At 39.9% G+C, this 12,085-nt stretch overlaps 1 protein-coding gene across 7 annotated transcripts in view; it reads right to left on the bottom strand.

The window, feature by feature from the left end:
* FNDC3A (fibronectin type III domain containing 3A) overlaps positions 1-12,085 on the bottom strand; it is a 113,225-nt gene that overhangs the window by 43,705 nt on the left and 57,435 nt on the right. For 5 of the 7 annotated variants that reach the window (XM_058844679.1, XM_058844670.1, XM_058844688.1 and 2 more), the window contains 2 exons: positions 5,518-5,594; positions 766-1,003 (listed from right to left, as the gene is read on the bottom strand). In XM_058844679.1, the coding sequence (XP_058700662.1) occupies positions 766-1,003; positions 5,518-5,594 (315 nt within the window). Of the gene's footprint in view, positions 1-765; positions 1,004-5,517; positions 5,595-9,845; positions 10,087-10,192; positions 10,266-12,085 lie in introns of those variants that run through there. The other 2 variants (XM_058844703.1, XM_058844721.1) reach the window with 2 other exon arrangements.

Below are 12,085 nucleotides of genomic sequence, written 5' to 3'. Positions count from 1 at the left end.
TAGATTATTTTAGTAGTATCATAGAATGTTGAGAAGTTGTGTTTAACCTCCCTCTCCATAGCTTCTAGCTTTCTCTAAAAACAGCAACTTAGAATTGTTCTCTGAAAGTCTTTCAGGGTTGGCACCTGCCTTATCTAAAGAAAAGCAAGTTTATCAGAAATGTAAATATTAATCTAAGAACCCAGCCCCTGAGCTGGGACAAATATACTTTGCCACCAAACCATAGTAAAGGCAGATGTCAATAGCACTAGCAAAGATGCCTTCGACCACTTAATTAAATTTAGGTTAGTGGCTCCTCATTACTCCAACTGGACTTCAAAGGGACATTCAATTAAATGCATATAGTTTTATGAAAAATGGACCACTTTTTTCCTTAATACTAAGAATTCCTATTTCATGCTTCAAACAGGATGTTTGCAAGACATGAGATCTCAGAACAGTGCTCAGGCGTGGATTTAAATGCTGAATCACTACAAACACTTTCTGCATCGCTTTCCTGAAAAAATTTGTAACCTATACATGTAAGAAGCAATCTTTATGTTTAGTGGATCATTGAATAGACAATCAAATCAATTAAAACAACTTCTGGAAAAATAAGCTTCAGCCAAATCAAGGCTGGTATCCACATAAAATTTTTTGTGTATGATTCCCATTCAAGCTATAAGTCTTGCTTGACAAAGCCCACACAACAATGTAACAGATTCTGGAAATGAGCAGAACATTATTCCCTTTGACAAAACTTGCAGTATTTGATGAGCTACTTACCCACATCCCCATAGACTTGCGAAGTGTGATACTGTGGAATGTACTGCGTAGCCATATCACCGGCTCCAGTCACAGGTGAGTATATGTGACGGGGTGGAGGGGGTATCATGGCTGGAAGAGGAAGGAAGCCGGGCAGTGGGGGATGTGGAGGCCTGTGTATCACTGTGTGACCACCAGGATGAAATTCTGGAGCCTGGGGAACCACCACAACCCTTCGAACACCGTTATCCTCAATAACCTGTACAGTGAGAGAGAGCACACACCAAAAGAGAAATGACAGTCTGAAAAATCTGTTTCTGTAGATCCTTAAACAAAATCAGGAATAGTAAACCACTTAAATCTGATGAAAAGAAAATGGGAAATAGCAAAGGGAAAAAAAAGGGATATTAAAGGTCTATCTATGTTAAGTGTATGAACTGGTGAACTGATAAACCTCTTTCAGTATCAATAATGAGAAAAAAAGAAGTGTCTTGTTTTTGCTCTGTCCCCAGCTCAGCCCACCAACAGTAACCCAGGAGACACCTGCCATACTGGCCCTGCAGCAGCCATCATCTGCATCAAACTGTTAGCAAACAAATTACCAGGATGGTAGTCAGCCCTCTCAAAATTCCTTCACAAGTCAAGTAGTTCTAAATTACTTTTTTTCTTTCCTTTCCTTCTCCTCCCCCTATCCCTCTACCTGGTAAGAGGTCTTGAACTCTGCTGAAGGAAGCCACATGCTGCTTGGAAAATGGGTGCCTTTGTGGCAGCCTCTGGCAGACTGTAGTGCAAGGGCTTGTGAAGAACTAGCAAATGGGAGATGTGACAGCAGCCTTTGTGCAAGGTACCCGAGTGTGGTGGCCCTTAGCAATGCTGCCAGAAGTTCCAAGCAATGGCAGTAGCATATGCAACTCCATGGCGAGAATCTGTAAGATGCATGGAGCTGAGGTGTGCTGAGCACGGGACTTGTAGCACATCTGGGCTGCGCAGCATGTGGGGCTCTGGTGGAGAGCAGGCACATGGGCACAAACTGTATGAAGTACTGAAGCAGAAAATGCTCTTCAGTAAATGAGGGTGGGTCATCAACTAGACCAGGAATGAGGGTCTGCCCCTGAAGCACCTCACATCATGACCCTCTCTAAATGTTTGCAAATTCACATAAATACATGATTGTTGGTGACTCCTAGAAATTATCTTGGTGTATTTTGACTTGTGTGTATTGTGGTGTCAGTAACTTCAGTGTAGGGGATGACAACAAATAAACTGTTTTTCATTTCCTAGTAGAATGCTGTAGCATAGAGTCACAGCAGAAACTGCAATGTAAGGTTTTAGATTAAACATCTATCCAGAAAAGGGAGAGAAAAATGGACTATCATGACTATATTCAATAACAAGAGACAATGCAACCGTATGACATAAGTTTTCACTGACATTTGAAATGAGATGGGGACATGTACACAAACACCAATAAACATCCTGGTGCAACAGGAAGAGATCAATAGATCAAAACACTTAGTGCCAAGCTGCTTTCAGCTACACTGTTTAAGGTTAATGGAATCATGCTTGGCTAGATTTAGCCCTGTGCCCTAGAGTGAACGCTTCCATCACGTCCATGACAGAAAGCTGCTTGGAGGATCATTGGTTTTACCATGTCCCCATTAGGGGTTGGTGTGCATCTGGTACATCTGGAACAGAGCTTCTGATTTTGTTTTCTCTGACAGCAATCTAATTTATACAGCCCCAAACTATCCTGCTAGCTGAACCAATGCAAGGTAAGTGAGATTGGTACAGGAAATTGTTTCAAAACTTCACCACTGTACTGAGAGAAACAGTGCTGTAGATAGAGCTGCATGCTTCTGGTACTGTAGGATATGCATATATGTTGTATATGCAACAACATTCAGAAGACACAGAAATACGTACACAATGGAGCTGATCCCACTTTACTTAACAGACAGTTGGAAATTAATGTTACTTAAGTGAACACAGCTTTAAAAAACATGCATACCATATGACTTTAACAAATGTTTTTTTCAGTACACAAAAATTGTTCCTTATTGGGAAAGAGTAATTAAAGACAATGCTATTCAAATCTGTTTAACCATAGCTGCATGGTATCCTAAAGGCAAAATATATTAGCAGTAAATACAACTAGAACTTCTGCTGCCCAATGAAATTCTCTATACACTGAAACGTAGTTTTAATTATTTAAGTCCCTTTTGGTTACAAACCCCTCAAATACTGCAATTTATTATGATTTTATGAGTAGACTCAGATTATGTAGGAAGCAGATGCCATTTAAAAACAAATGAGCTGCTTAGTTTCTAACTTGTTTCCTCAGGTCTGCTAACAGTCTAAGTAACTTAGAAATAGTCCCCAATTCGTAACAGCAGGGACCTTATGTTTAACAAGTCTGCAACTGTTTCCAGATCTAACATCTGCTCAACGGTAGGACTCTAGCAGACAACTACACAGATAAAAATGCTCCAAAAAGCTGTCAGAGCATCATGCTAAGTCTATAATTTTAAGTTGAAAAAGTAAACAAGCTCTCTATTACCCCATTTGTGCTAGCAAAATGTGGTTCTGGCATAAGCCTCTTTGGTTGAGTGAACCAACCAAATATCACAGGAAAACTCACCATACAGAGAACATAGATGGTTTAAGAGAGGATGAATAAAGAAGTGCTTTCTTTCAGTTTTACAACTACAGTTCCAAAAGAAGAGAAAGGGAAAAGGAAATCAGCTGATGAACTGCTTTTTAGTTATGTGATATAAGAAAAGTAAATCTTTTATTCAGTGGTTATCCCCAACTTCTAACAGAGGACAGTACATTGTATCACTGCCAAACAGGAACTGAAGCAAGCAGGGGCATAATAGAACTAAATGAAAATGGAGAGACAAAAGATAGTTACTTTGTTCCACAGTTCTTGCAGGCTGACAGCCTAGGACATTTAACTGGTTTCCTATCCTACTCAAAATATAGCTGCAGCTGCTGACCTTTAAAAATACGCTATACCTGAAGAAACCATAGAAGTTTGCTAGGACTGCAGTAAGTCTGGCAAAACTCTTAGCTCGATAATGTTAGACTTTCCTGTTTTGCAAGACTACTCTCAAATTTTCTGGCTTGTGAGAGGAACTCCCATCATAAACCTCAAAATCTGGTATGTTTTGTCAGTAATAAACACTTTAGAGGGCTTATAAACTACAGGTTGTCCTGGACTATGGTACTTCTACTCAAATGAAAACAGCAGATGAACTCATGCCACCTGCACTCTCAGCTGGATAGATGTGAGGCACCGTCAGTTCAAAGGTCAGAGCGCTATGCTATAAAACAACAGCTGCTTGGACTAACAAACTCCAGCGAAAGGCTAATGAATGGGTCTCAGCAAGGCCCAGCCCTTCAGCATCTTTGATTCAAATTGTCCTCAAAGGAAGGATAAACTAATTAAAAAAATATTTTTCAGATTGGCACATGTTACACAACTTCTACAATATGTACTTCATCAACTGGAAACAAATAAGAAATATGGTAAAATTCCAATTTTCATTTAGCTCTAAACTTCTTTCAGTTCTTTAAGAATGAATTCTTATAGGAATCAGGACTTTTTACTATGACCTGAAGATATATGGACTTTAAGTGATTATTTATATGTGATTTTTCTTTTGCCTGTTTGAGAACTCAACTACGAAGGGTGCACAGAATCAACTTACTAGCCAACTTCCAAGAGATGAAAGAAAAAAATCAGAGTAGTAGTCTGCCTGCTCTAACAGCCTTTACTTTTGCTAGAGGACTTTTTTTTTAATGTTATTTTGATAATTTGTCCAACATCTTTTGACACCGTGGGCTTTTTTGTTGTATTTCACATGTTGTAGTCCCTTCTCAGTGTATACCACTGGATGCACTCTAGGCCAGAGATGGACTGGTCATGACAACAGAATGTCTTGAGAGAGACTTACATCATGGGGAGTGGCATTCAACTGCTCTAACTTCCAGATCTGACCTACTAAGCCCTAGACTTGTTCTACAGGCGAGGGAAAGAAAGAGGAACCATCTAAAAGGCCAGACATCTCATTATAATTCACATGTCAGAAACAGCCAAGAAAAATCATCCTTCTAATCTACTTTAAAGGATGTCCAGGTTATCTAGTTCACATTTAATTTCCAGTCATCTAAATTAGGAATCACACAGCAGTGAAAAAACGAGAGCCCCATTTTAAGATAAGTGCTGGAAACACTTATCATATAATAACTTAGTCCCAATGGAGAGCTGACACTTTTTCCATGTTGTTTGCTGTACTTTTTCAACTGACCTGTTTTTCTCCTTATCTGCAGGGAACTTCCCAGACATGGACTATGTATATGTATAAATTATATAATATATATATATTTTATATATATATATATATATATTGCTGCCAAGAGAAAACATTCACTAACACAGGAATCAGTACAGGTCCTGCACAAGCAGATATCTGGGTCATGACTGCATTTTATATTCAGAAGGCATCTAGTACATTAGGATTCTGAACTCAGCAAGGAACTGTGCTTGCTACTGTCATGTACATAGCTAATATATAACTGAACAGGCACAGACACAGCATGAGAAGTCTCCCATCTCAGACATACTCAGAGACATTCTTTCTTTCTTGTATTTCCTTGCTTGATGACAGTGACTGAAACATAAGAAATTATTTTACTGAATTAGCAATTATGGTTCCAATTCCAAAATTCACATGAAAATAAATAAAACAAGATGCAAATGAAGTGACATACCTGTGGGGCATATCCAGGAGGCACATAAATAGTAGGCACTGAACCATTTGGGGACATCATTGGAACCTGAGCAGGACCTAAATGGGTTACAGAAATATACAGTACAGCACCATTTAATAACTTGAGAAAGCTGAAGCAACATACTCAACTGCAATGTCTCTGTGAAAAATTTACTAGATAACATGGATAAACAAAGGCAATGAACTGTACAGATAAAATTATAGCAAAGGGCACTCTGAAATCTAAAAACCAGTTGAACAAAACCAGAAACAAGCTAAAAAAAAAATCCCCAGCAGACATTTCTCCCATCTCTGTCAATAAGCTCACAGAAGAGCTCATGTCAAAACTGAACAGATGACAAATCAAAAGAAATGCCCCAAGATGAAAAGACAACAGAAGAGACTATAAAACAGAAACAAACAAAACTATTTGAAACAAACTGCTGAAACCAGATAGTATTCAGTTAAGAGTTACAAAGAAAATTACTTACAAAATGGCTGCTTTTCACTATGGTCTTATCAACTAAAGTAGTCTCAGTACCACAGCAGTGGGAGGTGGCAAATGAGACACAAACTTAAGGTTCCAGGGAAAAGTCAGTGTATTATCAACTAGTAAGTCTGCTCCAGCTAATGGGAAAAGTCAGGACACCATGGTGATACTTGTACCATGCAAACCATAAAGAAAGGAGCACACACACACAGATAAATATGACACAATGAGAATGTGTTAAGGTGGCATTTGTAGATAAAGTATTGCCTAGAAAATCAGGTACCTTCAAAGAGCACAGAGATGCTGTCACATGCCTGGATTTTCAAAAAGCTTTTGACAATGTCTCTCAAAGACTCTTAAAGAAGTAATGGTGCCTTTGGTTATAAAGGGAAAAGGTCCGATTGGACTGATTGGAGAACAGGAAACTAAGAGAAGTAAATGACAAGCTTTAGAAGTTCTTCCAGTGACCAAAAAAAGTCCCACAGGCACCCAAAGAACCTGTTAAGTGTATTAAACAAAGCTTCCAGAGAAGAAAATGAACAGCAAGGTGATAAATTGTTGCTATGTTCTTAGCTAAAAAGGATCGCACAGTACTCGCTGATCAGATGACAAAAACCCAGAAGGAATAATGTTGGTAAGTGCAAAGTGATGCATCTGGATAAAACCAGAAGTGCTTCTTTACAGAGATAAACCATAAATCAGATGTAAACAAGCATACAATGCAGCTACTACATGGATTTCTAAAGAAATACCAGCCAAGTGTTGTTTTGTGGCATTCGCAGAAAGAAAGAGAACATTAAAAAATCATTACTAACGGAACAGGGAACAAGCAGAAAACATCATTACGCTGTGGTATAAATTCACTCTGTACCTCAAATCCTTGAGCAATGTGTTTGACTCCACCTTTCAAAAAAACCACACAGGACTAGAGAAGGACGAAAAAAAAATAAATTACAGTGGCTTTCCATGTGTTTATCAGGAAAGATTCAAGAGACCAGGATTTTCCCACCAAAAGATGGCTAAAAGGGCTGGCAGCAGAAAAACAGTACAAGACCTATTTAAAAAAATACCTAAAAATTCACATTTGCAAGACCCAGAGATAGTAAACTAATTCACCAGGTAAGTTTTGAAATAGATAAGGGAATTTCTCATAAAATGCACAACTAAATTGTGTAACTCCTTACTTTAGGAAAAGTGTAGAAGCTAATGATTAGGTTCAGTTTGGGAGAAATAATCCGTTAAGAGCTGTAAAAAATATAAGTACTACTTCTGTTTTATGAACAAGGCAGTTTCTTCTGTGTGCCTGCCCTATCCTTATGCTGTCCTCTTTAGTATTTGATGCTGGCCTCTACCAGAGCAAGCACATTGGTACAGGCTCAAGAGGAATGTCATTACGTTACTGTGTTTGAAATATACAAGGGAACAAACACTGAAGGCTAATAATGAAAGAAATACTGAAACACAATTTGAACAAGTTCTGTGACAAGACAGAAGACTGGCATTCAGATACTCCAGGCTGCATTCTGCAAATTTCCAATTTAGTATATTGAAGCTACCAAAAGTACCAATCCAACTTAGTGGAGTTTCAGCAATACTTCTGAAAGGGCATTCATAGCTCCACCTTAATGTTTTTTAAAACTCTGTTAGGATTTGCAAAGGGAAAGTACTAAGTAAATGCAAAGTAAAGTAAATAAGATTAGCATTCCTTGTTCTGATACGTATGGACTTGACAGAAAAATAAAGGTACCTCTGTCTGAAAGCGAAGAGCAGAGAAAAGGAATGAAAAGCACTCATCGGAAAAGCAGTGTGCAATCCAACTTGATTGCACATATTATAGGAACTTTTTTAGAGTAAGACACAGAAATTTGCAAACATGTTACCTAAAAAGAATCACTTTATTATCAACCAAATGCTAACCCACAATAGGTGAGGGAGTGAAGAAACTTTCTAAGAACAAGGTGTTTAATGAATTATTCACTGAACTATGCAACAGCAAAGAATATAAAGACTACAACAAGTTATAAATGGAGAACTGATCATTCTTCTGGTGTTTTTGCTCATCTGAAACTCAAAAATGTTTCAGCAAAAGTTTCTCCTGAAGATGAAAAAAAAGAAATTAAAAGAAATTTCTAAAAAGAAATTAAAGTGAAAATCAGGAAGAGAAGCTTCAAATAGTGCATTACCTCACTACAATAAATTCAAAAAGGTCAAATATAATGGAAGCATATTTATTGTAAGTTGCCATTGAAATAAAGAATGGTTTAAATTCTTGCATAAGAAGGTGAATTTTATACAACTTGTATCTTGCGTCATTTACCTGCAGTTTTTCTACAATGAGTACAAAATACTGACACTTCCATTAAACACAATTTAAACTATGTAAGTTTCACATAAATGGAAAATTAAGACCACATTTACTTCAACTTCTTACAGAACACAATGTCCTTGGGGCATGATGAAACTCACATGAGCAAGCAGTTTCTTTGAAAACTGGTGATTATCTGTGTTTGGCTTTTTTGTTTTGTTTTGCTTTAAGCATCTAGAGAATATTGTTTAACAACCTTTTTAAGGCTTACTTATTTAGCACTTTAATCTCTCTAACAAACACAGAGCAGTTATCTCCCATCCAGTACAAAGGTTGATCCACAAAGCCATTTTCAGTATGCCATAATCTAGCAGTCACAAAAATAAAGGCATAAACTGAATGTATGAACCTGAAAAAGTATTGCAATGTTAGAATAGAGTCAAATCAGTAGTTTCAAAATTTGCATCCCATATTTTGCACTTTAAAGTACCAGAATTATTAAAATCATATTTTAATATTCAAGAACTCCAATTTACTTCTGATTAGATTTCCAAGGGGCTGTGAAATGAAATTTCTAGACAGACATCCAAGAACATGATAAGCACAGGACAAAAAGTCAGCAGGCTTCACAAGTATTTTTAATGAACACTGTGTTTTACAGCAAGATCACTGATTTCTTGATCGGAAGCATATTACAGCCTGCAAAATTTTATCTGAAGATAAAATGCTAATAACCTATAAAAACATGTATATTTTTCTTTGCTAATATGAAGATCTCAGCTCTCCTGTGGTGCAATACACTGTAAGAGGAATTTTCATGTTTTTAAGCATTGGCTGGACTGCTGCATGACAAAACCAGTGTGTCTTACCATGAGGTGAGAATTGTTATAAAGTAACAGCAAACAACAGCATCAGGAATTCATGTTAAGGAAACATCAAATTTTCCGTATTGCGCATAAATAGAATTGATTTCAATTTCAATTCACTGTATAATAAATGTTGATGACTTGATTATTGTTAAGGGGAGGTCTCAAATCTTTGATACATTTTCAGGTATACAAATTCTCTTCCACAGTAGTGGAAAAGAAACACTGTGGGAGTGGAAAAAAAAAACAACCCACATAACTGTTACTGTGTTACTGAAAAATGTCTCATCAAACTCACTAAGGGTTGACTTAATGGAATTGAACCCAAGAAACAGATGTTTCACCACACTCTCAATTTATTATTGTCCTAAAATCCCACCAATAGGAGGAACACCTCCCTCCTCTAGCAATAGCTGGTGTATGTGTCTGTTTGAGCAGACTGTAAAAACCTCATTGTGCTCATTACAGCCACCATAAACATGCAGCAAAATTACCAGCGCTGCATCATCGCTAGGATCGTGACAAGCTGATCTAAACATAGTAACACCTGAAAACCTGAGGATACCGCCACCGCTCGCCTAGCAGATACACCATTTCTTTTTATTCTAACCATGAAGCATCACCGCACTATAAGTGGCTCATAAAAGCCCCGGCAAAGGTGCACACACCGGATTCCCAGCGCCGGGGAGGGAATGCTCTTCCGGGGCACTCAGCGCCCGGCCCTGCGCTTCACCACCCGGGCTCCTACGGCCTCGCAGAGCTGGGCGTCCTGCTCCCCTCACTGCTCCGGGGTCACCGCGGCCCCCGGGACCGCCGCCACCCCTCTCCGAGAGCGCACCACCGACAGACGGGCCTGGCAGCGCTCCGACTCCTGCCCCACAGATTTTTATTTTTTTTTTCCCCCGGCCACTGCAGATCTCCCCCATCCGCCACTGCCGCACAGCCGCGGAGGCCGCCGGCCCGCAGGTGTCGTGTTTCACCGCGGCGGCCGGACCGGGCAGGCGGGAGTCCTTACCGCTCATTTCGGGCCGGGCCGGGCCGTGCCGGGCGGGCGAGCGGCTGCTCCCGGCGCGCCGCGGCAGCGGGCGGGGCGGGGCGGGGCGGCTCCCTCAGGTGCGCGGCCGGGCCCGCTCCGCCCCGCGGCCTCTCCGCGCCCTGCGCTCCGCCCTGCCCGCGCCGCCGCTTCAAGGGGCAGAGCCCCCGCGGAGAGCGACGTCCTCGGCCCCATCCCGCGGGGCTCCCCGCTCCGCTTAGTACTGTAATCTACCCGCTGTCATTGCCTGGTGTGATCCGAGTCATTTAGCTGAAAGCTTTTACGTTAATTAGCATAATTAAGTGTTAAAGAATTACTTAGGGCCAGTCCTTCCAGAGGATTTTCCTTGATCTGACCTGCTAATCAGTTTAGACCTAAGAAAGGGGGTGCACAAACAGATCTGGTTGCAAACAAACACTTTCCGGCCCAGCGTTTGGAGAGCTGCAATGACTTTGATACTAATCTAAGTGAATACTGCGGCTCATGAACACTGCTATACTTAGCATTAGTCTAATGTGAATGGTGATGAATCACTGCTATCCCCAGGAGGAAATAGCATTCAGGATTTACTGCAGCACATTAGGTTAACTATGGCTCTATAACCGAACACCCACACTTTGACATCACACAGGCGATGATATGCATCACTGACGCAAGCACTGACAGGATCAAACACAAAGGCCACAGCAGCTGAAACAATAGAGCGCCAGCTGACGTAGCAGCACACCCCTCTAACACTGATGGGCTGCAGTAAATCAATAGTCCCAGATGCCACAAACAGTTGCACCACTTTGTCTTTTACATAAGGGCTAAGACTTCAAAGTTGAATTTTGGGTTCCCAACAGCTACAACTAATTTAAAAACTCCAGTAACAACAACCACCACCAACTGGTCTACATTTGTCTTGTAAGCCATGCCTGGAAAATACTTCCCAATTAATACTTTAAGATAACCACAACGTCTTTACACATATTAGGTGCAACATAATAAAAACAAGTAATAAGAAAAAAGGAAAGCAAGCACAGAACTTACTGTTTGGCCTAAGCTGGAGAAGAAGCACAAGAAGGAAATGGGATCGCTGCAAGGACACAGGTGGATCAGAAGACTTCAGCTGGCAGTGCTGTCAATTTAACGTATCCCTTATGCTCTAAATTCATCCTGACAAAACAATCCCTTCCCTTCCCCCACCCATCTGTCTACTTTTGCCATCAAGGCTGGGGAACAGCAGCTGACAAAGCTACAACATCAATTGAAATGTATTAACTGACTAGGAAAAAAAAAAAAGGAAACCTATCAGTAGACAGCAGGCTGGCAAACAAAAGGAAAAACTGAAGGTAAAACATTATCATAGTTCCTTTCAAAAGTGGGGGGAGGGGGGAGCATCAGTTTCTCTTACAAAGACTTTGGAATAATGGATAAAAGAGAAGAAAGCCATGAAGCCTAACTAGGGTATTTCTAAAGATTACATCCTAATGAGATCCTGATCTTTCCCATGAAACCACACATACATATTCACAAGAAAATCCCTTCTCAGGCAAAGTGCAGGGATGACAGGTTCCTGTAGCACTTTATCACTAATGCAGCTATCGTTTTTCTTTCATAATGGCCTGATATACTTTCAAAGGAAAAAGGTGACAATGGTTTCTATGTTCAAATGTTAAATGTACTTCTATTTCACCTGTTTCTAAACAATGACCATGGTGCAATTTTTTAATTAAAAAAAGGCTGCAAGTCCATGCCTTTGAATGGCACAAACTTCGTAACACAAAGTTACACACAGGAATTTGCAGAAGAATGATTGTAGTTGTTTGAGATACTACAATAATAGGACTTTTTATACCTACTTTCCAAGGCAACTGTGTGCCACAGTGATGA

Source organism: Poecile atricapillus, chromosome 1, assembly GCF_030490865.1.
Source record: "Poecile atricapillus isolate bPoeAtr1 chromosome 1, bPoeAtr1.hap1, whole genome shotgun sequence".
In the NCBI taxonomy this organism is placed as follows: domain Eukaryota; kingdom Metazoa; phylum Chordata; class Aves; order Passeriformes; family Paridae; genus Poecile; species Poecile atricapillus.
This window is presented reverse-complemented; position numbering and strand designations above follow the sequence as displayed.